Source organism: Mytilinidion resinicola (assembly GCF_010093595.1).
Source record: "Mytilinidion resinicola strain CBS 304.34 unplaced genomic scaffold BDZ99scaffold_6, whole genome shotgun sequence".
In the NCBI taxonomy this organism is placed as follows: Eukaryota; Fungi; Ascomycota; class Dothideomycetes; order Mytilinidiales; family Mytilinidiaceae; genus Mytilinidion; species Mytilinidion resinicola.
The window spans coordinates 1938580-1963816 of NW_022985442.1; the positions used below are offsets into that span (position 1 = coordinate 1938580).

General features: G+C 52.0%; 10 protein-coding genes across 10 annotated transcripts; 5 read left to right on the forward strand and 5 right to left on the reverse strand.

Annotated features, from left to right (window-relative positions):
* Positions 1–1031: 1031 nt before the first annotated feature.
* Positions 1032–6522, reverse strand: BDZ99DRAFT_383682 (uncharacterized protein; the record flags this gene model as incomplete). The annotated part of the gene is made up of 2 exons (XM_033715344.1): positions 1032–5915; positions 6283–6522. 2 exons carry the CDS (start codon positions 6520–6522, stop codon positions 1032–1034), a joined length of 5124 nt encoding a protein of 1707 aa, XP_033579668.1.
* Positions 6523–8035: 1513 nt separating this feature from the next.
* BDZ99DRAFT_383824 (alpha/beta knot) lies at positions 8036–9328 on the forward strand (the record flags this gene model as incomplete). Its single annotated transcript, XM_033715348.1, has 3 exons — positions 8036–8335; positions 8522–9017; positions 9108–9328. The coding sequence occupies 3 exons, from the start codon at positions 8036–8038 to the stop codon at positions 9326–9328; spliced, it is 1017 nt and encodes a 338-aa protein (XP_033579669.1).
* Positions 9329–9676: 348 nt separating this feature from the next.
* Positions 9677–10632, reverse strand: BDZ99DRAFT_272414 (uncharacterized protein). The gene has a single exon (XM_033713902.1). The coding sequence runs from the start codon at positions 10476–10478 to the stop codon at positions 10026–10028; it is 453 nt and encodes a 150-aa protein (XP_033579670.1). The 5' UTR covers positions 10479–10632; the 3' UTR covers positions 9677–10025.
* A 113-nt stretch (positions 10633–10745) lies between these two features.
* BDZ99DRAFT_518522 (uncharacterized protein) lies at positions 10746–11742 on the reverse strand (the record flags this gene model as incomplete). Its single annotated transcript, XM_033725302.1, has 4 exons — positions 10746–10836; positions 10887–11059; positions 11110–11537; positions 11598–11742. The coding sequence occupies 4 exons, from the start codon at positions 11740–11742 to the stop codon at positions 10746–10748; spliced, it is 837 nt and encodes a 278-aa protein (XP_033579671.1).
* A 1106-nt stretch (positions 11743–12848) lies between these two features.
* Positions 12849–14473, forward strand: BDZ99DRAFT_518523 (uncharacterized protein; the record flags this gene model as incomplete). Its single annotated transcript, XM_033725303.1, has 5 exons — positions 12849–13214; positions 13283–13326; positions 13384–13516; positions 13601–14056; positions 14123–14473. 5 exons carry the CDS (start codon positions 12849–12851, stop codon positions 14471–14473), a joined length of 1350 nt encoding a protein of 449 aa, XP_033579672.1.
* A 1173-nt stretch (positions 14474–15646) lies between these two features.
* BDZ99DRAFT_351354 (uncharacterized protein) lies at positions 15647–16470 on the forward strand (the record flags this gene model as incomplete). Its single annotated transcript, XM_033714518.1, has 3 exons — positions 15647–15759; positions 15821–16083; positions 16142–16470. Coding segments are annotated over 3 exons (705 nt in total), but the record flags the coding sequence as incomplete, so codon positions are not given.
* An 801-nt stretch (positions 16471–17271) lies between these two features.
* Positions 17272–19434, forward strand: BDZ99DRAFT_272381 (drug resistance protein). The gene is made up of 7 exons (XM_033713901.1): positions 17272–17663; positions 17715–17834; positions 17890–18124; positions 18184–18224; positions 18272–18708; positions 18760–18830; positions 18881–19434. The coding sequence occupies exons 1-7, from the start codon at positions 17439–17441 to the stop codon at positions 19390–19392; spliced, it is 1641 nt and encodes a 546-aa protein (XP_033579674.1). The 5' UTR covers positions 17272–17438; the 3' UTR covers positions 19393–19434.
* A 42-nt stretch (positions 19435–19476) lies between these two features.
* BDZ99DRAFT_474831 (aspartate racemase) lies at positions 19477–20226 on the reverse strand (the record flags this gene model as incomplete). Its single annotated transcript, XM_033721933.1, has 1 exon — positions 19477–20226. The coding sequence occupies one exon, from the start codon at positions 20224–20226 to the stop codon at positions 19477–19479; it is 750 nt and encodes a 249-aa protein (XP_033579675.1).
* A 604-nt stretch (positions 20227–20830) lies between these two features.
* On the forward strand, positions 20831–21803 carry BDZ99DRAFT_383595 (phytanoyl-CoA dioxygenase; the record flags this gene model as incomplete). Its single annotated transcript, XM_033715337.1, has 2 exons — positions 20831–21086; positions 21154–21803. The coding sequence occupies 2 exons, from the start codon at positions 20831–20833 to the stop codon at positions 21801–21803; spliced, it is 906 nt and encodes a 301-aa protein (XP_033579676.1).
* Positions 21804–22407: 604 nt separating this feature from the next.
* Positions 22408–22902, reverse strand: BDZ99DRAFT_474833 (uncharacterized protein; the record flags this gene model as incomplete). Its single annotated transcript, XM_033721934.1, has 1 exon — positions 22408–22902. One exon carries the CDS (start codon positions 22900–22902, stop codon positions 22408–22410), a length of 495 nt encoding a protein of 164 aa, XP_033579677.1.
* Positions 22903–25237: the final 2335 nt, after the last annotated feature.

Genomic DNA, 25237 nt, shown 5'->3' on the forward strand with positions numbered 1-25237 from the left:
GTTGGTATCATTTTCTCTGCGGAGATGATTGGGCATAGGATACCTGTGATCCTTGGTGGCGGATGATTTTTTTCCTTAACTTTTTTCACTTTGTCTTACTTCTACTACTTTTCCATAACTGTCATATTTCCTTGTCTGCTTGCAACAAACCGCCAGCGTCAAGTATCGTACGCATGTACACACAAGCATAGACCAACCTTGCACATGCGGAGAAGCTCTCTGTAAGATAAGGAAGGTCGACGTACACGCGAACGAGGTATTTGGCATGGCATGGCATTCTCTGGCGTCTTGGCAATACCCTTGGGCTGAACCAGTTTGGCGGACTTGGAGCGGGTAGGGCGATGGTGTTGTCTGTCGGCGCCTATGTGGTCGGTAGTGAATTATTCATCAACTTGGTGAATCTAACTGTACTAAATCATTTAATTTGTGCTTTGAGTGATCTCCGGACCCAACTCCGTGATGTGTACACTCTGCATCCCATCACCTCCGCAATAAGATCTTGGAGTTGACGTCGATCACCCATGCGCCATTGCCGATCTCCCGCAACCCCTGCCAGCCCTACGCCCCTTGGCCCCACACTTGATCAACACCACAGTCCGATCACCAGAGTGTACCATGTTCATTCCATCCTGAAGCGATCTTCGTCCAATCCTGCACACTCAACATGACCTCATCTTCCCCCTTCACCGATCCCACTACTTTCACGGCCATACCACACAACAATATCAAGATCCAGCAGCACATGATCGCATCTAATTAATTGAATTGCCGCTGCTTTTGTGCAGCAGAGCATGCCCAAAGCCTCCGACCCTAAGAAGCCTCTGGTTTGCAAAACGCCCCAGTCAATAAAGTTATGCTCAAGCCTTACAATTGACTAAAGCTCAATGCCGCCTTAGAATATCCAGTTGAAGGAACTGACCATCCGAAACCGCCAGTTATCGTCAAAGTACCCGAAACTTCCGTTCCAAGTAGCATAATCGCAGAAAATCACCATCATCATCCATTGGCCTCAACCTTCCTTCGCTGAAGACCTACTTCCCCAAAAAGCCTCTCAGCGCACTTTCCACCTGCTGCTCATCCATCTCATCCGTTCCTCCCATAGCCCCGCTTATGCCCGCACTAACAGACTGCACAACCCTCTGCACTGGCGGCGCAGCAGGCGGCGGCACAGCACTCGGACCCGTTCTACCTGCCTTTGACGTGCCATTGCTCACAGCAGCGTTCCCATTCAACTGCACCGGCGCATGATGTGCACCCTGCCCTTGTCCATTCACTTGTCCGTTCGCCATCGCACCCGCACCCGCACCCGCACCCGCATTGCCCGTCCCCACGCCCAGCGCCTTCTCCAGCGCCTTCTCCCGGTCCTTCTTCTTCTTCTGCACAAGCGTGCCCTTCACACCCCTAAGATACTTAGCCGCGTTCTCAACAAGCTCACGACTCTCCGTACTGTTCTTGAGCGCTTCCAGCATGTCCCGGACCTGCGTCTCGGAATGGATATGCGGACACGTGCGCTGGGTGCCGTAGTGTGCCATGCCGCAAAGCCCGCAGTGTTCGACGCCGGCTAACTTGAGCGAGCACGCGCCGCGTGGGTGCTGCAGGGAGCAGGCCGGGCAGGCCGGGAGTTGCTGAGCGGTGTAGGGGTCGAGTTGAGGCGGGACGGGGAGAGCGGATCGGACGAAGGGTTTGACTGCAATGTGTTTGTTAATAGGGGCTGGAGGCTCGTCGGTGTCGGAGAGGACGATGGGGGTAGAAACCGAATTCTTGATGAGGGGGGTGGGTTTCTTGTGTTTGTTTTTGATGGGTTGGGGTATGATAGGGAGGGAAACGCGGCCGCGACCGAGCTTGAAGCCGAATGGATTCTTGAAACCCTTGAGTCCTCCCGGACTGATGTCGAGAGGAACAAATACGGGTCGCGCAACACCATTCTGCTTCTTGACGGGCGTTCTTACTGCGGCGGCTTTACCATTCCGAGGGGAGTGCGCTAGCGTTGAAGATGAAGAGTTGTATTTACCGGCTGAGTTGTGTTTTGAGGAATACTGGGCGCCCACAATGCCGCCAGCTATTCTGCCTTGCCTCTTGCTCCGCTCCGTGTCTGCCAGCTCCTCCATGAGAACGGGTTCATCTTCATCAGGGCTCTCGTCAGCTTCTTCGACGTCGGAGTGTTCCGCCTGAAAGTCGGTGTCAGAAGACTCATCTTGAGCCTTTTTGCGGCCTTTGGGTTTGGCGGGTGATATGCCGAAGCCATCGCCGTTAGCATCCTGCCCGTTGACATTGTAGTTAATAGTAGCCATGCGAGCACGCTTGCCCCTACCAAAAGCTTCTGCTCTCGCTAGAGCCTCTGCCGCTCTGGTTGCTTCTCGCTCTTTCAGAATCTTCTCCCAAACTGATGGATCCGGAGCTGTCTCATCTGGTGCCTCGATGTCCTTCAGTAGCGTGCCTTGATCATTTGCCCAGACTCTCGCGAAACTGAACTGCGACTCTGCAGAGTCGTCTTCGCCCGCCTTGGTATTCTCGATCTGACTGCGGTCGAGTAGCTTGTCAATCGAGGCAACGTCGTAGCGAATATCGTGATCAGTGCCGTCATCTTTGAAAAGTTCTGCAGCTCCATGCTTAAGAACGGACTCGACATCGTGTTCCTCCATATCATCAGCGTCCAGTTGTTCTACGACAACGTGATCCAGAGCCATCTTCTTTCGACCAATCTGGACTATCTTTTCTTCGGCGCTAGCACGGATCATGAACTGGAAGCAGAGAACCTTCTTCTTCTGTCCAATACGGTGAGCGCGAGACAAGGCCTGAATATCCTGATGAGGGTTGAAATCCGGATCGAGGATGATGACAGTGTCTGCAGTCGCAAGGTTAATACCTACTCCGCCAGCCCGTGTGGACAACAGGAAGGCGAAAAGCGGCGAGTCTGGAGCGTTGAACTTGTCGATGCGCTTCTGCTTTTCTAAAGACCCAATATTTCCATCAAGTCGTTCGTACTGCATCTCCAGGCCATCGAGGAAGTCTTCCATAATATCAAGCATATCGAGAAACTGGCTGAATATGAGTACCCTATGCCCTCGTTCCTTCAACTTTGGCAGTAAGAGATCTAGGAGCTCGAGTTTTGCGGATGCTTCCACCAGGTTGCGGTGAGAGACGGTAGCAACGTCCGTACGCTCTTCTATCGCACGATTGTAGACGAAGGGATGGCAGAGGCACTTTCGGAGTTGCATGAGAATGTTACTCAAGCTTGCATGCTCCTTAGGACCAAGGTTGGTCTTTGTCGTTGAAAAGAGAGCTTTGAGCAAATCCGGGCTCTTCGAGAGGATGGACTTGTAGAGCTGCTTTTGAAGAACGCTCATCGATATTGGCACGATGATCTGCCCCATGGGCGGAAGGAAGGTCAAAACCTGAGCTTTGGTTCGACGCAAGATATAAGGGCGGATAAGGTCGTGCAGACTCTTGATGTTGTCGTTCGTCATCTCGGCGTACTCCTCTTCTAGCTCCGCAGCCTTGTTCGTGTCGTCAAGGAACTGTAAGAGGTTGAATAATTCTCTGGCGTTATTCTGGAGGGGAGTTCCCGTCAACAAGACTCTGAATGGAGCCCTGATAGTATTCAAGGCAGCGTACAGCTGCGACTTGTCGTTCTTCAGACGCTGGCCCTCGTCGACAATAAGTCCAGCCCAAGATACGCCTCGGAAGAACTTGCGGCAAGAATCATCAGATGCAGCATCGTAAGATGTAACAACGACGTGGCAGCGAAGATCTTTTGATTTTTCCGGATACATCTCGTATTGATATGCCATACTTCTCGCCTTGCTTGATCCGAAGTAAGTGACCACACGGAGGGCCGGTGCCCATTGCTTGATCTCGCGTCGCCAATTTGCGCAAGTGGAGTTGGGGACCACTACCAGGAACGGGAAGCAGTTGTGATCTTGAACCAAGGTAGCGAGAAAGGCGATGACCTGAATCGTCTTTCCTAAGCCCATCTCGTCGGCAAGAATGCCGTTCTTGAGGGAATGCCACTGATAGTAAAGCCAGTTCAACCCCTCAATTTGATACTTCATCAGCTCTCCACCAATCAAGTTCTCCGGCTGCTTCTGCTTCTCGAGCTTTGAAAACGGTATGGCCCTCGCTTTGTCGAGTCTCACTTTCATTGGTCCTTGCTTGGGAATTCTGACATATCGTCCGGCAACCCAGTCGTTATACGCAGTGACAAAGTCGATCCAACGGTCTCCGTCTTCGGAAGTCGGTACCTTCTCCCAAACGGCATCCTCGTAGCCGAGTCCCTTGTACTTCATGAGAGCTTCGTCGACCTCCTTGATGCGGGCGTTGTCAATGTCTTCGGTGCGGACATCAACATAGCTGGTGAACTTGACATCTAGGACGATATCGATTCGCAAGTACTCTTCCGGTATCGCGTCTTCAGTTCTCAACTTCGGCCCTTGGTCCTTATTGAAGAATGCCTTGCGCATTGCCGCGGCCGTGCAACCCCAAGTCCAGGCTCCTGATTGCCAGGTTGCTCGGAAATAGGACTGGTTCTCCCATTTCACGAGGTACTGCTTGTCGTCTTCGTTAACCGTAGCACAGGGGGAGCCTGGGTAGTACGTATCGACGTCAACCGGTCTCCAAGCAATGAGCCCTGAAATCTTGCGACTCTTGTTGTCGTCACAGTCCTTACACCGCCATTTCTTAGAGTATTCATGGAATCGTTCTTCCGCGGTTTCGTCTTTGTCGCGGGAAATGTCCATGGTGTATGCTGAAAGCGGAGGCAAATGGTGATAGTGAAAGGCTCTCGAGCAGCCCATACAGCGAAACAAAACGTTGCTGGCCTGGTTGATCAATCTAGGGTCAACTATCGTGATAGTATCCTCGCCGCCATTTTCGTTCCTCTCCTTCTGCTCCTGCACGGTCGTCTTTCTCTCTCTGAATGGTGAACATGCAGGTCCGACCTCCTGACACTCCTGACACATAGCCATATCGGGTGCTGTGGGGTCTTTCTTCTGCGGCACATTCACGCATCGTTTGCATTGCAGGACGAAGTCCCCATCGCCAATCTTGGTGACGAGATGTTCCCTACCACTGCGGTTACCTAGGCAGGGTTTGTGGTATGAAAGGGAGCATCCCTGGCAGTGCACTAGCGGACCGGCCTGCGTGCCTCCACCACAAACGTCGCACCCGTGCACGTGGAGTGTTCGGAATGGATTGTTGCTGGGGATTGGCTTGAACACCTCTTTTACGCTGACAATCTTTGGGGCGTTTGGCTGGGACCGCTCAGAATCAGAACGGTAGACATCGTCCAGGCCTGCCTCTTCCATGTTCTTCTGGGCTCGAGTCGACCGGTCAGATTGCCGATATCCCGTTCGAGGAATCTTCTCTTCTTTTGCAGTAAAGGTCCGGCCGCGCTTCCGTTTGTGAGAGATGACATCTGACCTAAGGATGTTCATGCTGTCCGAACTCTCCTGCAACTCATCCTCGTCTTCTTCACTGGACCGAGGTGCGTTGCGTTGACGTCCAGAACGACGTGGTTCGACTGAAGGGGCGCTTGCAGCAGTGCGAGTGCTCCGGCCATTCTGGGTAGTCCTTCCGCGAGTTGGTCGTCCACGAATCGGTCGTGCCGCAGAACTCTCACTTCCACCGGAGGAGATGGACTCTACCGTGATCTGGCTTCTTGACCTGGTACTCGCTTGTCTTCCACGGGTGCGCCGCGACGGCCCGGCCTCAGCTATCAGCTCATCTTCGTCGCCGGAGAGATTCATCTTGGAAATGTCGATGTATCCTGGCTGTCTCGCAGACTTGCGTGCGGGACGCAAATTCATCGCTGGCGCCTCACTTTCGGAGGCTGAGACTTCTTCCGAATCGACTTTGTTGATGTACTTTTCGAGTGCGACAGGGCCGTCGTCTGTTGCGATGAGTTGTTCAAAGGGCAACTTCAAGTTTGTTAGCGAATGTGGATAGACTTGAAGTTGTGTGGTGTTTTGTGAAAGTGCGAAAGGCCTGGAGCGAGGTGTTGCCGAGAATTTATAGGCGGCGAGAGATTGGTGGTGGCAGAGAGACAAGCGGAGTGATTGAACGAAGAATGAACCGAGACTCTAGATGGAATAGATTGTGGACGTGTAGTAACTCGGAGCAGGGCACTTAAGAGTAAAAAAGCAAAAGAAATGGTGGATGAGATAGGAAAGTGAGGAGGGGCAAGACCTGTAGGAATGCCGTGATTGAGCTACGAGAAAGGGACGCGGTATCGAAGGAGGTAAGGGCGATAGGGAGGGGATATAGAAATCAGCTCGAGAGACATACCACTACTCTGCGCCCGTCTGTGAACAAGGCGGCGTACATGAGCGTGCCATCGGACTGCTCATAGTCTCGGAGCACGGTCTCCACGACGTCCTCGGGCTCTGAATAGTACTCATATTCCTCCGGATGTTCCAGCGGCGTTACTTCAACCGCAATAGCTCTCCTAACAATCTGAGACCGCGACGAGGATGCAACCACCTCTACTTCTTCGCTTCGTGACGAGCTGGGGCCCGAAATGAACATGCCCGGTGAGAGTGAGGGTCGTTTCGACGACGCGGCGCGCGATGTTGATTGTGAAGTTCCGCTACGAGCCTTGCGGCCAAGAAAACTGTTTCCGGCCCATACGTTCGCCATCATGACTGTCAATATCACGCGCGTTGTGAGCGCGACTCGGCGACGTGGTTACGGGATGCGGTGCGTAAGGGACTGGTTGACGGTGGAGAGTTCATTGAGGGTCCAGGCAGCTGGAGAAGAGAGGTCAGTAGCTGGTTTTCACACAGAGAGAAGCCGTGGGGCCTACCTAGCTGCTCTGCTGATGCGCGACGTCTCGAACAAGGCGGAGGGTGGTAACGACAGGGCGTGTTGGTCGAGGTTTGCGACGAGACGCGAACCGCTATCAATCGGACGGACGCGATGGAAGATGGGCCCGTGCCAGAGCGGCCCAAATTTATTTTGCACTCCACGCTACATCATGTGATCATCTACATCACCACCGCTATATCACCTCTCCACCAACAATGCCACGGTCATGCTAAGATCCTCCCCATCTCTTGGAGCTGAACTCGCACACCGTCTGCGAGTCGCGCGCTGTCCCAATGTCCGCCATATAACCACCAATACCGCCATTGCGAGGGCCCTCCACAAACCCTCGATCCCTTTTGGGGCAGAACGCTCCTCAAAGCCCAGATACGGCATCGGCTCGCCAACCCGGGCTGTGGATGGACGGGGGGGGCGTATAGGAGGAAGACAACCAACAAGGAGCGCGCCTAGAGACACTCGACCGCCTCCACGCGACCCCTATGAGTGGACCGGGAGCGCGACTAAAAAGAAGAGTCTGTCCCCAATTGACAACGACGTAGCCCGAAGGAGACATGTCGACGCCCTGAAGCGGAAAACTGGCCGGGCTCCACCAGCAGACGGAGACATCTACGTTCGATACCACTCCAACCGGGAAAAAAGAGGCGAGAGAGGCAATCCAGGTCTCAGGGTCGCGGGAAGAGCCTTAGCGGAGCGGCCAAGTCCGACTCCCGATGCGAGATATCCCAAGGTGAAGAGGGGTAGTCCGAGAGATACTTTCTCGTCGGAAGGATTTGATGAGGATATAGCTCCAGGACGATCGCATCCGTCTCCAGAGTCACGATATGAGAGTAGCTCAAGAGGCGGCCGCCAAGGCATGAGGTCAACAAGGGAGACACCGTCAAGACGAACTCGTTCGTTTCCGGAGGACCTTGAAGTTGTGGACGAAAGGCCTTCGAGGCGATTTGGTGAAAACCCGAAACGCCGTTCAGAGGATACAGAGTCAGGTTATTTTGGGCAGCTACTTGACGGAGTACAGAATCCCAACGACCGGGGAGGAAAGAGAGCCATGCTAGAGGAACGAAAGTATAGGGATGATCGTCGGAAAGCACCAAGTCGTAATGAAGCACGCACCCTGGTTGGGGAGTGGGACCAAGATAGCACAGAAACTATATCCGAAGATCGGGATCGTAGGAGTACTCAACGGGCTAGAGATGAAGACACATCGGAAAGCTTCGAAATGAGGACCTCGGAACCTCGTTTTCCTCCGAGACAGTCTGCCCGGGCATTTGTTGCCCCATGGAGCATTCCCTACACAACTGCCGCCTCCGAGTTTTTATACGGCTATTCCGTCGTCCTTGCTGCTATCAAGGCTAATCACAGGAAGTTGTACAATCTATATATTCACCCTCGGGCGGAGCGTAACGAAGGCTACGCAGTTCTGGAGCGGGTTGCCAAAAATGCTCGAATCAATCTCAAGCACGTGGATGATTCATGGCTTCCTCTCATGGATAAGATGAGTAGCGGGAGACCTCATAATGTAAGAGACAATTCTTTCGTCTTACAATTCTTTCGTGCTCCTCATTTCTCTGTTTTCTTAAAAGCTCAACGTCGATGCCTTCGAAAATGAACATCTCTATGGATTGATCCCCTGAACTTATTTGCACACCTCAACACTCCCTCTAGACTAAACCCATCATCCCTACCACCTACTAACACCCCCCAGGGCTGCATCGTTGAAACGTCACCCCTACCGCGCCCCCCCATCGCCAGCCTCGGCGCCGCCTCCATGGAATCCAACAGCTTTCAAGTAACCCTCTCCCACCAAAGCCGCGAAGACGCCGACATCAACGGCTCCAAAGAGCACTACACCTACCCCTCCTCCTCCTGGCGCCACCCATTCATCCTCTACGCCGACGGCGTCACCGACGAAGGCAACCTCGGCGGCATCATCCGCTCCGCCTACTTCCTCGGTGTCGACGCTATCGCCCTGCCCACCCGCACCTCGGCGCCAATCACCCACATCGCCCTGAAAGCGTCCGCCGGCGCCGCCGAGGCCATCCCCATTTTTGCCGTCGCGGACCCGACGGGCTTCTTGAGGGACTCCAGTGACGCGGGCTGGTGCATCTACGCCTCTGACGCGCCTACCCCCATTCCTTCCGCGCCGGGCGGCTTTGGCACGCAGCTCGATGCCACCCCTGCCGCTGAGAGGAAAGCCGCTCGTGACCGCAAGCTCGCGGAACAAGCTGGCGGCGGCCTCATCTCCTTCTCGTATAAAGGCGGGAAGCCTTTCCAGGACGCGAAACCGTTAGCTCGTCATCCTACTATCCTGATGTTAGGGAGTGAGGGTAGCGGAATCAAGTCGAGTCTAATGGCGAAAGCACATTTCAAGGTGGGGATTAGGGGCGCGAGGGTGAGTGATGAGGTGGGGGTCGATAGTCTGAATGTTAGTACGGCGGCGGCGATGTTGTGTGGGGAGTTTATGCGACGGCCGGTTGTAGAAAAGGGGGGTAAGGAAGGATTTTTGTTTTAAAGTGAGTGGGAATGTACGTATTGGGTGGGTGTTGGATATGGGTGTAGAGCACTGTAGTATATGGGATAGACGGTGTATTATATTGTGTATCTGCTTGTACGTTGCGCTATCGATTTGAATGGAAAGTGAGTGAGACGCCTGTGGTACTAATCGTGGAGTTTTGTGAGAGAAAGCCCCAGATCTAACAACGTGAATATGTTTGGTTGCGGACGCAGCGTCTACGTCGCGGTGCATCGGGGTAGCTACAAGATCTAGTGGTTTTCACGACTTTACAGGAGGGCGTTGGTACAGACACAACACAATTCGATAGGGACACTCACTGACCAACGCAACGAAAAACAATACTCGGATAGTTATTTCACTAACAGCCACACCTAGTTTTAGTACTTCTGCGCCACTGTGAAGCTCCACAACCACTCTCAACAACTTTTTAGTCCTGAAACTCAACGCAGGCCAGAGGCTGGTAGAAAGTGTAGGTGCTTGTGGCTGGCGGGCGGGAAGGGTGCAGCTTAACACCAGAAAGTCCGACGACGTGTGATTTTGCGCAGAACTCTACAGTCTCAACCTATTGCAGATATGTCATCGTTGACCCAACGCGATGACTACCGTGGTTTTTGGTCGTGTCGTATAGTAAACGAAATCCAAAGCGCGCTTGCTCCACAGGTACGGCAAGTTGATGAATGGAACCCCAGTAGAATCAAAAGCGTGTGCCCTGAGGAAGACCGAGGCTCGATATATCACCTGGCGGTGGTTTGCCCATCACCAACTCACTCGCAACCTTCCCGCTACTAAGTCCAAGAGCAATACCATCGTTGGAATGGCCCGATTTGGTCATTAGTCCGCCTGTAATGACAGCTTTCTCGGGATCGAATGGCTCAGGAGCAGAGATCGACGTACTGTCCTTACTCAACAGGTCCCAGTTAATCTTTGTGATAATCGGACGGTAGCGCCTTCTAGCGTCAAAGTAGTCCAGTTCCTTGGTGGGGTCAGCATTGACATACTCCCTCATCACAGGAATCCTAGCTTTGATCTCCGAGGGCTGGGCGTGAACAGATGTAGCCAGGTCCAGAAACTTCTTCGGGCATCGCACCCCAGCCGCCAATATAAAGATCACCATTGGTAAAAGATGTGACGTTGAATCTGCTACCATCAGGCGTCACATTCGTGTGGTATACCTGCACGCTGTCATCCTTGCTGTCCGGTCTCCACCCTGATATTTTTTATGCGAATGTGGTTGCCAGCCGTGTTAGTCGAGTTCATTGGCAGCTTGGTCTTCGCATCAGGGAACAGTTGAGAGAAGACCCGGTCGGACCATGGCTCTGCTGCCAAAACTACGGCTCTGCAAAGCACGACCGCGTTTTGAGCCGCGGGACCTCTGAATCTGAACGCTCGAGAAGCTTTGCTTAACAGGATCTAACTAGACCGATGTGACGTTGGCGTTCATCTCAAACTCCACGCCTAGTTCTTTGACTCGTGCGGCGAGACAGTCGCTGAACTGCTTGGGATCCCTTGCAGGTTCAAATTAGAGCTGTATGCGAGATGCGGTTGATGTACATACAGATGCCCCCCCTTGGGTCCACTGGAAAGCTTATGAGCCTCCCAATTGTCGGATGTTCTAACCCAGGACGGGAGGGCTGATAATGGTACGGGAACAGGAGTGTTGTCTGACCCCCAATCATTCCCTGGACTTGGAGTTCCGGTGAAGCCTTTCGTTCTCAGTCGATATACAAGCTAATTGAGGTAAGCAAATGGAAAACACAAAGTAGGAATGGGGGAATGACTGCCTGCTCGCTGAAACCGTAAGTTTCTGGACCGTTGTATTTTGCGGCTATATCGACATGCATGACGCCAGCAACGCCCGTCTGTGGCTTGACTGGATGCAGCGGGCATATTTTTGGCACCCGGCGGCGGTCTCCTGGCGAAGACGATGGCGCCGCTTCGTTCAGAGCGAGGGCGAGACTGTAGGTGGTTGACATGGAGTAGAGAGCGGCGAGGAGCGAGTTTAAGAAGTTCATGTTCCCGCTCTGGACGGATCGAATTTGGGGAAATCTCGAAGGAGGCAACGGCAGCGCAGTCAATTGGAGAAAGGATGCATCTGTAAAGCCAAACTCGCGACTCTGCGCCGGGCTTCTGGTGCTTGCTGCAGCATGATGGGTCGTGTTAGCAACAGATAGTACGATTGTCTGCCTGACAGACCGCCTGAGGGTGCCTAGGCGTCGTCATTGACGTTAGTATTGCTCTTTACAGCATTCGGTACGAGTTATCTTACCAGCGGTCGGGTCGGACGTGGAAAGGGGGTGTATTGATGCGTTCTTCGTATTCTCAGCCCAAACCGCCGGATCGTGGGCCGAGCCAACCTCCACAGTAGCTTCCGTGCCGTGCGCAGTCTTATTGTGACAACACATGCATGCCATCAGTGACAGCCTATGAGGACGTTGGATGATGCAGCGCATGAAGTTGTGTCACAGAGGCTTTGCAATTTCTGATAACTAAGACGAGCAGCCCAGCATCGCAGTGAAAGCGATCTGCAGACGGTGCATTGTCGCCTCGCGCAAATAGGGTTTCGTCAACATGATCCGGCAGCTGCTCGATAGTGTCGCTGAATCGGGCGGGGAAGAGACACGCCGTAGCACAATTGCAAAGATGGGGTCACCAACTACAGCATCGCTAGGCTGCTCTTGATTTATTTGTAGTAAACCTTTTGCATGTTTAGAAATATCGAAGTAAAGACAAGGAGACTTGTAGGACTGCCTGCACCCTTGCTCGGTGTTGTACGTAAAGAAACCTATATCACGCGACGTGTGTACGACACGAAGTGAATATTGAATCTAATCCCTTCACTGTATCCAATAAAACCTTGAAAACTATCAGAGAGAGCCTGTGCTGAGCATTTCACGCACTTTTGCGGACGCCGATTTCGCCGAACAAGTATTGCGCCGTTGCGCGTTTCCCAGCCAGAGGAGATCGGGACTTCTCCCTCGTCGGCTTCTTCCAATGCTGCGCAGCCCCCGCCTCCATATCTATTCTTTGGCTAGCAACGCATGCCCATCGCCGTTTGCTCTATGATAAGAATGGTGGACCCTGTACTTGGCAGTGTGTGAGTGGATCGGTCGAAGCGAGGCTGCATGGAAGCCTGATGGGCGTACAAAGGTACTGCCAGACAACCAAGGTTCGGGTCCGGTATGAGGCTTCGTACTTGGATTGGATGGAGCGGAAGGCTGAGCTTGGCCGGACCAAGTTTCCGAGGACAATGGAATATCTATCACGACTGCCAACGCATCCTTTTCAACGTTACGCAAGGTTGGTTTTGCCTGCACAAAACCGACTCTCCTTCACCCTCAATTTAACCCGCGTATTGTACTGTTCAATCTCTTATTTTTATCGCAACCATTGCCGTGCCGTTTATCCCCAGGACAATACTTCAGTCCCTTATTCCAACCGGCATGATTTAATGTTGCGCTTGCCGCCCGACCCAAGTTTCTGTCGTATTTCCAACCCATCAACGAGGGCCCAAAAGAGAATGTCTACTCGCGATTTCTTTGTCAAAGAGTGGGACACTGCCTTCTCGGTGAAAAATGTTCAAAGGGAGGATGTGTCCTATGTTGAGGGTAAAAGACATCTTAACGCAATAGGCAAAGGCATTACGCTATTCTTACGCGACACTGAGGACGCGGTATCCTCATGCAAAGTCCAAGCAGTGGAATCTTTCTGTCGAGGTACCTACCTGGAAGATATCAAACGCGGAGGGACGGCTGGACAATGTCGGACTGCTTGGATTGATGACAGGAGCTTTCCGAATGAGCCAGATGGGCCAGATGGTGGAAAGGCCAGGACATGTCCGAATCCACTGACAGCGACTGCGCTTTACCGTCATCTAAAACAACCGGTACAGGACCACTAAACAGATTTGAGTTAGTTTTCCTTAGAGTTCAAATCCAACTAACGTTTAATTAGCGATTTGGCAACGGAGATCTACCCGATGCGGATAGACGGGTGATGTAAAACAAGTTCCTGTCACTGATCGATTGGTTGAGATACTGACTGCTTTGTTTTAGCTACATACCCAATGTGGATCCTAGTCACGTTATCGTGCTTGCAGAGACTGCCACCTATCATCAAGTCCCAGCGTTGAGAGATGCCTTGACAAAACATATACAATATGAAACATCGATCCGAGTCAAGATACCTGTGAGCACCTCAAGAAAGTTATTACCATGCTCTTAGACAGACGTTCAAAATACTAATATAAAATCCGGTTGCCTTTCGTTCTAGAGTCTTGGAGGGTTCCCAATTTTCCAACTAGAGATACACCTTCCCTTCTTCGCCTTCAGAGAACTTCCATCATCTGAGATGGACAGCTGGCACACAGGAGGGAGCGACATGAGCCCAAAGAAATCCTGGATTGATCTGTCAGTTCTCAGCACTCAGGCCTCACGATTCGAAAACGGACCAAGATACGGTATATACAAGTCGCGGTTCTCCCTTGTGATTTGTGGTTCGAATGATCGACGCTGGACTGGATACGCTTTCGTAGATCGCGACACGGAAGGTGAAGAAGAGCTTTCCTACAAGGGTTCAGAACAGGAACCAATCATTGGTTTCCCTACTGACGTCCCCGTTTGGGACCCGAGAGAGTATTTTCTTATTTCTCTTGAAAGACAAACGGCGAAAGTACTGAATGAATGGGAGAACGTCGTGTGCACGGTTGAGCGAAGAATCAAGAGTCATGTATGCAATCCCTCTCTACTGAGACACTGTTACAAGACCGCAAACTCATACTAACATTCAAGACAGAAATACCATCAGTCAGCTTTGCTTTCACGTGACCATGGGGTAGAGAAGGAGTGTGCTGCTGAAGAGGCTTTCGCCTGGACCTCTAGGACGACGGCGCTCTTGAGTCACCTAATAGAGGTTCTGTCTAACACGGTCAACGCCTGGGAAAGATTCAAATGCTCGAGCGGAGACATCGGGTACTTCTGCGATTCCTCTCCGGAGTCTCCAAAATCGAAGCTGAAATTCTCAGAGCGACGTGCTCGACAGTCGCTTAGATCTATCAATAACGCTTTTGAAGAACTAGAGTGTCTGGGTGGAAAACTTCGTTCATTGAACGAGTCTTGCGACAAGTCGGTCAAAGATGTGAGTTGATTTACATTGTGTCCCCATCTATGTTACTATGTCGCAACGCGTAGGTTAATGCTCCTAACTCATACGCGTAGCTTCAACTGCGTCACGCTGTCAAACTCAACGAAACGTCACAGCATACCGGAATTAGCATAGATTTTGTCGTAACTGTTAGTCAATCAGATTCACTTGCTCTAGTCCGCCAATGTTAATTCCCTCAAGGTGCTATATCCATTCGCACTTGTAACCGCCGTTTTCTCTATTCCACAGAGCGCCGTCCCTTTCAAACTCAGCTTCAAGTCCTTCCTTATTTCCTTCATTGGCTGCCTAATTATGTGCAATGTACTGTTTTTCGCCCTCAGTCACGTGTGGCTCAGGTCTTGGTGGCGGAACGGATCAGCCGCTATGGCCAAGGGCCTCTCCCTACGACTTTTCTCGAAAGAGGACGACGAGAGGCTACCTCTTTCGAACAAGGATCCACCAGGATGCTTCAGTGATTCTATTGATCCAGGATTTAGCCGCCACACGATGCCAAACTTCCAGTACCAATTCATGGATACTCAGCATGAGCCACTGCTCCAAGAAGTTGAGAATAACGAAGCAACTTTGCTCGATACTCCTTATCAACGTAACACCTCCATGCTAACCGAGATTTCATCTTCCGCACAAGGCCATCCTAATCGAGAGGGCTCAGGATGTCCGTATTACGACGAACCAATCCCCCTCGATGATGCAGCTAAACTCCAAGAAGGAATTCCTACTCAGTCCTACCAGATATCACCAGAACTCGAAAGAAAAACCAGGTGCTCCCCGAAAACCAGTGGGCCAGAAGCATCACGTGAGATGCAATCAGTGCCTAGCACCACTTCCACAATTTCCTCAGGTGTAGACAGCGAGTACGATGATTCCAGTGAAGGAGAGTTGTCTGATGTATCGACGCGAAAGGAAGAAATCATCGACCGAGTCATGATCGAGTTCTATCGTATGTTTTATGCAACGCTTGGTATCCGTTGTGCCGCGTCTGGACAATCGAACTCCGTACATAGAGATCCAATCAACTACTGTGGCACCTCAAGTAGCGGATCTTCGCAACACAGGGCCGGGAAGCGAAAGACTGGTAAAAACAGCGAACGAGGAGATGACGAAGAGGAGGATGGTAATGTGCACAAAAGGAGTAAACCTCATAAACATGACGATGATCGTGAATCCGATCGGAGACTTGCATGTCCTTACTTTAAACACAACCCCTCCAAATATCGGGACATTGCCCCTTGTTTAGGACCTGGGTGGGGTAAACTTCACCGTCTCAAGTGAGTGTAGTTCTACGGCGAATCTCTGTCCCTATTGAACGCATGTGGTAACACAGTTTAGGGAACACATATATCGCTGCCATGCGCTTCCGCCTCGCTGCACGCGATGCTGTCAGAAATTCAAGTACGACTCTGACCTGACAGCCCATTCACGATTGCCAGAAGGATGCGAAGTTCGAGACGAAGAACCGCCTGAAGGCATCGATAGCAATCAGAGGCAGAAACTAAGATCCAAAAAGAAGGGTGAATTCGGCAACACGAGAGAAGACCGATGGAAACATGTGTACTCTGTCCTGTTTCCGAACACGGCGATCCCGTCACCCTGTAAGTATTAGATTACCATCAAGATCGCACATCTGAACCATTGCTGACAGTGTCCCAGACTATGATTATGATGAAGACTTCGGTCAGCAAACTACTAATTCTCCATCCTCTGCAAGATTTGCTCGCTATGATGCCTACCTCAGGCGCGAACTGCCGCATATTGTCCAACAAGAACTTGAGACCGAGATGGAGAAGGAGCTTAGCGTGGTGGATGAGAAGCTGAAGAGTAGACTGCCGAACATCGTTCGGAACTGTCTAGAACGGCTATGCCGGACATTTCAAGAAAGGGCTTTACCGGAGGAAGCCATACCGACCGAAGGTCTGGCACGTGAGCCAGAGACCAACATATCAGGCTCTGTCGAAGCGGCTGAAATCAACTCCTTTCCACGCCTATCTCGCCAGGCAGACCTAGGGCCCTTCCAAGATCCCCCAGAGGTTTTCCCCGGCTTTTATGACGACTTCATGTCTTTATTCGACATCAATGGAAGGGGCCCACCTGATTCAGCGTACTGGTCTCAGACTTGGCCTCGAGAGCCAAACCTGCCAATGAGGGAATCCAACATTCATTTCTCTGGAACAGAACATCCGTACGAGCTTTTCCCCTTGGATTACCTTTCAGAATCTCCACGACTCGAAGAAACGCATATTTTACCCATTCTCCAACACGAAACGCAGACTTTTGATGATTCTGGTGAGCCTGGAAGTTCGGATGCAGGGAAGGGAAAGAGTAAAGCGAAAGGGAATGATGCGAGTGAAGGGTAATGAAGTAGAAAATAGTCCTGCCACTTTTCGTCCGCTGTGTCCTGTCCTCTTTTCAAGTATATAGACTCATTTGCAAGATCTTCATATCCCCCGTCAATCTTCTCACTCGTCCATCAATATAAAATCTGATCTTGAGTTTCGTCGACCGTTTCCATTTTCTTATCTTTCGGCTTGACATGCCAAGGCCCCCGGCCCACGATGCCGCTCCCACCTGCAACTCCCGCCCGCCTTGTCTCACAAAAGCCATCCCATCCCACATCAAGTGCTACAAGCCGTTCATCCTAACTATTCCCGTTCTCGAAAGCCGAAGCCACCAGAACCCCAATGCCAGCCCATAATGCTTCCAACTCCCATAAAGCCGATTGATCCATTTGGGATCCTCCCACTAGCTCCTCCGCGGTAGTAGAGTCTGACTCTTGCAGCAGCACCTGCCGGGATCCGTGACCGAGCCCCCACCTTGCGCAATCGACCTTGCGCAAATCGGAGCAGGCGCTATGAGGAAGAAATATGTTTTACACACGCTCGTTTCCTAGGCTGAGTCGTGCGCGCATTGTTGCTATTTCGGATTTTGAGAGGGAAAAGTTGGATTGAGGATGGACATGGATTTTGAAAAGAAGGGATCTTCGGCACCGTCATCGATTGAGAGGGAGACGGCGCTACAGACAGAGGCCTATGTCATCCAGTCGCAGAACCCACCGACGGCTGAAGATGAAGAGAAGGAGGCTGGGCTGGAGCAAAGCGGAGAGCAGAAGCCTGCGGCGTCGAAAGCACGATTAATTATACTGGTGCTCACGGTGACGGGTGCTGCGTTCTTGAATGTAGGTGCGTCCCAGAGGTCTTTGATTGAGAGCGAGCTAAAATATTCGAAGACTCTAGCTGTACAAGCCTGTGTGATTGTTCTTCAGACCATTGGAAAGGACCTCAATATCCCAGAGAGTCGCCAGCAATGGGTCATCTCCGCCTACTCTTTGACATTCGGTTGCTTCCTCGTACGTAGCATTCTCACCACACGATACAACTGAGAACTATGCTGATTGTCCATAGCTGCTATGGGGACGCCTCGCAGACGTGTACGGGAAACGACTGATATTCATATGGGGCTCCTCGTGGGTGACAGCGACGACCATTGCGATACCTTTTGTGGATAACGAGATCGGATTCGATGTGCTGAGAGGCTTGCAAGGACTGGGCGCGGCAGCGAATGTCCCTACAGCTATCGGGATACTGGGTGTTACGTTCCCTCCGGGCAAAGCGAAGAACTACGCGTTTTCGTGCTATGGTGAGCGAGAAACTGCGATGCCAAGACTTTGGTTAGAGCCATCATCTAACGCGGAGTAGGCGCTGGAGCTCCGATGGGATCTATATTCGGAAACCTGATGGTAAGTTGCTTGTAACTACTCTACCGGATAGAGCTGATCATTTCCAGGGTGGCCTCATTGGCGGTTACTTGACCTGGAAATGGGTCTTCTGGATCCTCGCCATTCTCGCTGCAATAGTCACTGCGGCAGGCTACTTTCTCATCCCCGTCCCACTCATTACTGCGAGCAGTGCCGAAGGACCCAAAGCGGCCGTTGACTGGATTGGTGGAACGCTCATCACAGTCGGACTCCTTGCTCTTATGTTCGCTCTCACTGAGGGTAACGTAGTTGGCTGGAATACGCTATGGGTACCTGTGCTCATCGTTGTCTCCATTATCCTCATTGGCCTCTTTGTTATCTGGCAATGGTGGCTGGAGATGAAAACTACGCGACGGCCATTAATGAAGGTTTCGATTTTCAATAATTTGAAATTTTCCGCGGCCATGGTAACAATGCTGTTCTTCTTTGCATCTTTCAACAACTACCTCATCTTTGCCACATACTTGTAAGCCTTCAGATACCCTAGTTCTCTTATAATCTGTCTAATAGACGCCAGTTTCCAAGAATATCAAGGCTTAAGCGCAATCCAAACCACACTCCGCTTTATCCCTACCGGCGTCTGCGGCGGTAAGTCAGCCCAGTTTTCACCCCTGAGTATCTACTAAAGTTCAATCCAGTTCTTGTCGCTATTGTAACCGCGAACATCCTCTCCCGCATCCGCGGCAATCATATCCTGATGTTCGGCACCCTGGCCACCTCCGTCTCGGCCCTCTTGTTCGCCGTCCCCATCCCACCCCACACGAGCTATTGGGCCTGGAGTTTCCCAGCTATGGTTCTCGCCGTCTGCGGCGCTGACACTGTCTACCCTTCCCTCACTCTCTTCACTGCGCACGCTCTACCGCAGGAAGACCAGGCACTCGGTGGCGCCTTGGTCAATGCCGTAGGTCAGGTGGGCCGTGCGATTGGTCTCGCGATCGGAACGGCTGTGCAGACAGCGGTAGTAGCGAACAAGAAGGGCGTCAAGATCAAAGACGTAGGTCGAGCTGGCCTGTCAAATAAGCACGACACAGCGTACCTAGACGGTTTGAGAGCGGCAGAATGGCTCAATTTCGCATTAGGAATCGCAGCATGTGCAGTAGCCGGGTTCGCGATGAGAAAAACAGGAATTCTGGGAGCGAAGAAGCACTAACATCTCATCCCCATATCATATACGTCTATATCTCTATACCCGCATCGTAGAAAAGCATTTCATCCTTTTACTTCCAACACGCTTTCACCCAATTACCCCCCGCTTCCCCTCTCCACCCGCCATCGCCCACTCCGCCACAAACTCCGCATGCACAACCGTCGAATCGTACACCCGCACCCCCCTCACCCGCCCCTTCTCCACCTCCCCCTCTAGCAGAGGCGCTAGATCCGTGCACGCCAGCACAACCGCCTCAGCGCCCTGCTCCCGCAACCCCTCTATAATCCCTAACACCTTCTCCCGCGACCGCTGCGCCACGACACCCTTCCCCAGCTCTTCGAAGATCACGTGGTCCACCCACGCCGTCTCGCCCGGGCTGGGCGTCACGACGTCGAGCCCGTAGCGTGTGCGGAGCGGTGGGACGTAGTAATCCCCCTCCATCACGCCCTTAGTCGCGAGGAGGCCGACTTTCTTGACCCCTGCGTCGCGCAGCTTTGCGCCGACGGCGTCGACGACGTGTAGGATGGGGATGTGAGCGGGCAACGCTTCCTGCACGGGGGGTGCGGCGGCGTGGATGACGTTTTCGCAGACGACGATGGCAGAGGCGCCGATGGAGACGAGGTTTTGAGCGGCGGGGATCAGGAGCGAGGAAGCGGAAGCCCAGTCTCCGTTGGATGCGGAGACTCGAGCCAGGAGGGTGGAGAAGTCGAAGCTGTGGAGGAGGAGGGGGGCGGAGTGGGAGCCGCCGAGTTTGGAGTGGGTGTGATTGTTTATAGTGGTGTAGTAGAGGATTGTGGAGGGGTAGGAGGTGCCGCCTAGGAGGCCGAGTGTTTTCATTTTGGGAATGGGGGTGGTAGATAGCGGCTTTGCGACGGAGGGAGATTGAGGCTTGACGATAGAGGTAGATAATGGGTTAGAGATGAGTTTGGGAATGTTTTTAACCAAAGGCCTAGAGATGGGCTGGAGTGATTTCATCCGGGGACTTCTGAGCGAAGGAAACACGACGGGGCGTGAACCAGAGTTGAATATAATTGAAGGGAGTGGAATAATTTCAGGCAAAGATATCGATGTTATAAGCCCACTTCCAACTTAAGGAGGGAATTATGACTTCTCGCGCCCTATGGAATCGCTAGGGTACCGACCAAGCTTTCATGCAGTGATGGTACAGAATTGGGGTGGTTGGCCGATGGGTTCAAAGAGCGGAGTTGGGTTGATATTTCCCTACTATAGAGACGCGTCTTTTTACTTATACGAGAATTGATGGTCTAGTCGTAGGTGGGTATTAGGTAGTTGTATCATCAAGGGAGCATATCAGCGAGTCATGTGTCTAGTGTGGGGTATCTAGACCAGATCTCCGCTCACCTCCGCTCACCTCCGCATCCCACCACGCGCCAACTTCAACGACCCAAGTGGTATACGCACATAGACACTGTCCGCTACAATGGCTCCATCTCCAGCTGGCCTCACATCCGAACAACTCGAATCTTTCAATACCAATGGCTACCTCCTCATCCCCGACGCGCTGTCAGCAGACACCGTGTCGACCCTCCTCGCCGATACGAACAAGATGCTGAACGAATTCTCGCTGGACGACCATCCCATGACCAAGTTCTCGACTGGTGAAGGGGACAATGCGCACGTAGGCGACGACTACTTCCTGACATCGGGCGATAAAGTGCGGTTTTTTTTCGAGGAAGGTAACTAATACCCCCCAACCTACCCCCCATTCCTATAATAAACCTCTAATCTGACCATGATACCTAGACGCTTTCGCTCCAGATGGTACCTTACTAAAACCAAAATCACGCGCCATCAACAAAATTGGCCATTATCTACACGCCCTATCCCCCTCCTTCCGCTCTATCTCCCTCTCCCCCGTCAACGCCGCCATCGCCCGCTCCCTCGGCTTCGCAGACCCCCGCGTCCTACAATCTATGGTCATCTGCAAACAACCCGAGATAGGTGGCGCGGTCCCGCCGCACCAGGATAGCACGTTCTTGTATACCGACCCGCCGAGCGCTGTAGGGTGGTGGTATGCGCTCGAGGACGCGACGATACAGAATGGGTGTTTGAGCTTTGCGGGGGGCAGTCATAAGAGAGAAGAGGTGGGGAGGAGGTTTATCAGGAAGGAAGGGGGAACGACGTTTATTGAGAATGATGGGGAAAGATTCCCTAGAGGATTAGAGAGGGAAGTTGTGAATGGGGAGAAGAAAGACGAGGAGTATACGATTGGAGAAGTCAAGGCAGGAACGCTAGTGCTGATCCACGGGAATCTGTTGCATAAAAGCGAGAAAAATACGAGTGGGAAGAGTCGGTTTATTTATACGTTTCATGTCATCGAGGGCGAGAATAGGTACGATGAGAGGAATTGGTTGCAGCCGCCTGGTAAGGGGTTTTCGAGGCTGTACACATAGACTAGGGTGATGTATAAGAGATGTGCACGTATTAGATTTTCTCCTTGGCCTATAGCTGTCAGCCTGTAGCTATCAACAGTAGCTTCTCCTAGGCGACTGGGCGACGCTGAACTCCCTGCGTGGAGAAACAGCAACGCCGGCCATCTGACACAGGCCACTCAGGCGATCACCATGATGGGCTGTCGAAGAGTGGCAACGCATCGCGTTACAAAAGATCGCAATGGGTGTTGAACGGTTGTGAAAGATCGTGGAAGTTGTGCAGATAAGTGTAGCATGCAAAGCGAAGTTGGATATGACGACTGATGTAGACCAAGTGGATAAATAACGGGAAAGACCTCTGCCTAACTTCATGACGAGAGTCATGCGAGAGGCAATGATATCGCCCTCCCTCTTTCCCTTGGGGGTTGGTGCCATTTTGTATATTGATTGAGGAATCGCCGGAACGAAGCAGAGTTTATAGTAACGAAATTTCAGTGTGGGCGGCATAGAGGTCTGCTTCGTTTTAGTACCACCATGTCACTATACTATTGCAAGGCCGTTATTGTTATCGGCTAAGGTTTAACTAGTAGAATGAAATTTAAGAGACCGTTCTCTATCCTCTGTATTACCCTGTTTCCGAGTGGCTACGAAGTACAGCTGTTGCAACCTCAGAGTCGCTCGTTTTGGGTTCAATTCGACCCCCGGGGTATTTCCGGGCTAAGCGACCCTTCAACCGGAGATTCTCTATCGAAACAGGCTCGGAAAACTGGCTTCGACTGCCATAACGTCGGAGCCGATACGTGGGAGATGTGTCTTTGTAGACTAATTTGACAACCCTCGCCGCACCCTGTTCCCCAAACATATACTGATCACTATTACTCAGATCGGTGGCATATACGGGTAACGCGTAGAAGGAGATGTACGAAACTTGGGAGAGGCTCAAACTCGAGAAAACTGACAGGGTCGCACTGTGTGCAACACTGCTCGTAAAAGATGAGAAGGAATGGTGTTTGGCAGACTTCTTGTAGACTCGTGATGCCTGGAGGTCTTGCTCATATGTGAGTTCGGATGGCGACGTCCAGTTATCGCAAACAGGTATCCCGCCGGTGTATTCGCCCATACTAAGCTCTGTCGTGTCATCATTGTTGGGTTGTAGTCGAGACCGCGCATCGGAGTGCAGTGAGCCCTCCCTCTCGAGCCGTCTAATGCGCGCCGCTACAGGGGCTAAGACAACGACAGTGCGGACAGTCGCGTGGATGGCGAGATGCAAGAAGAGGCGTTGGAGAAGGAAGGGAAGCCTGGAAGTCGCAAGTGGTGTTCGGTGCAGGGCACTTAGTCATAATTTTACGGCTGGGACGGGAGTAGTCTAGCGGAGGGGCAAAGTTGAGTGGTCCCCGAGGATCGCAATCAGGTCGTCTTGATATCATCATACAAGCCTTGAACGAGGGTTGGGTACACGAAACCTCATTGATGGCGGTGGTCTAGTTCTCCAACTTCGCGTAGAATATTGCACCATCGCAGCTCCGGCAGCAAACAGTGCACATGACGGATTATTTCGGCAGCGCAATCCCTTCTTGTTCCAACCCTGCTTTGTTCCTGGAAAACTATTTGTGTGATTATTCCGATCACGTGATAACAAAAACGGAGGACAAAAGGTGTCGATTCTATGTAGGAATCTAGCTAGGCTATATACACGTAGGGAGGGCCCGTGCGGCCCTAAATATTGACTAGATCTATAGTAGGAAGGCCTCTTAGTATAGATCTACATTTCACGTGTATAGAAACCTATACATCACGTGTCTAGCCATCACGTGCCCGAATATCAGCCAGACGCTGAGAATTCCACATTTGATGCCACGCGTCTTGGAAATGAGAGAATCGTCATCTATCCCCCACACCAATAGAAGGATGCCCCAATTTGGTCCGAAGAAGTGTTCGCAGCCCGTTTGTCGAGCCGAGAGTGGGCTTTCCAGGAAAGAAATCTGTCTCAAGTCCTTCACTTTGGCAGCAAGTGGATATCCTGGGAATGCGATAAGAGAAGCTCATCGGAGTACGTTAATTGCCTCCAGAGATCGCGTCAGCATTTGATCCCTGAATCACCACAGCAAGCTTCCACATTTTGGGCGAGCATAGTTTCCTTACTGTTCTCAAACTGTACCGCGCTCCTGGACGAGCGTGTTGGTGCGGATGATGTAATTCATGCGGTCTGCCTTCCACTGATGAGGGTGTTTCGAACCGCAAAAGATATTGCTTTTAAAGATTACGCCTGGAAGGGGCTTCTGCTCTCGAAGCCAGACGGTTCCAGGTTTCGCCGCATAGGTCTGGTTTCCCTTTGGGAGGAGTCATACGCTGAAGACGTTAGATCGCGATACTCCCATGAATTTGACCTTTGGTCAGTTGCAAGTGATGAAGAGTTCATTGGGCTTGAATAGGAACGGGACACGGAAGGAGGGACAGACGAAGCATCCAACAATTCGTTGGTTGCAGGTGAGCAAGAATGGCTGGACATGACAGACAGTACGTTCAACCGATTGTGGCAAACCGACACTACATTAAAAGAAGGCGTTATCGTCTAAATTAGATCCGCACTTCAGATCCCATCACATTCATTGCAACATTGGGGGTGTTGGAAATACTCCGAGTGCCACTAGCGTCCAACGACAGGTCGATAGGCGCATTGCAATCTTGCGGGTGTTAAAACATAATCAAGACCATAGAAGAAATTGCTCTTCAAGCGTCCCCTCGATTTGTAGTGCCGCAATCGTTACATCATAAGATGGTTCCGATATCCTATTTGAAGCCATCCAAATCTTCTCAAGACAACACTGAAAAATGCTCAAACCACGCACTTCAAATCAAGCCACTCAACATCAACGACCACACATATAGTCTCGAACCCACACACTCAGAATGGGCCTCCAACTTCTCCAATCCCACTCCAAATTCACGTCCCGGAGATTGAGAGTATACTTATCCTTGCACTGCCGGATATACTCCAATAGCCTCCCCGGGCTCTCATCGGGAAGGAACGCACTATACCGGACCCTTCCCTCAGACGTAGGCGTACACAGCAGCTCGCACACCACCCCCGTCTCCGGCCCATTCCGATACTTCAGGTCCGCCGGTACCCCTTTGTCGAGGTTCGCTTAGACCGCTACTGCCGTCTCAAGCGCTTTTCTAACAACGAAGAAGACGCGGTCGTCTAGCGATAGATCCGGGTACTCTAGGAGCGTGAAGAGCGGCGGGGTGGTGCTATGAGCTTCGAATTTCCGGTAGCGGGTATGGCCTGGATGGCCGGGTTCGTGAGAACGAAGACGTGGTGGCAGTGGACGGCGTTCTTGAGGGTGGTTACGTCGGAGGGCGTGCCCCTGAGGAGGCGGGAGAGGGCGAGGTAGAATGAGGATGTTTGGGGGCTTGGGTCTTCTTCGATTGAGATGGAGGAGATGGTAGGGATG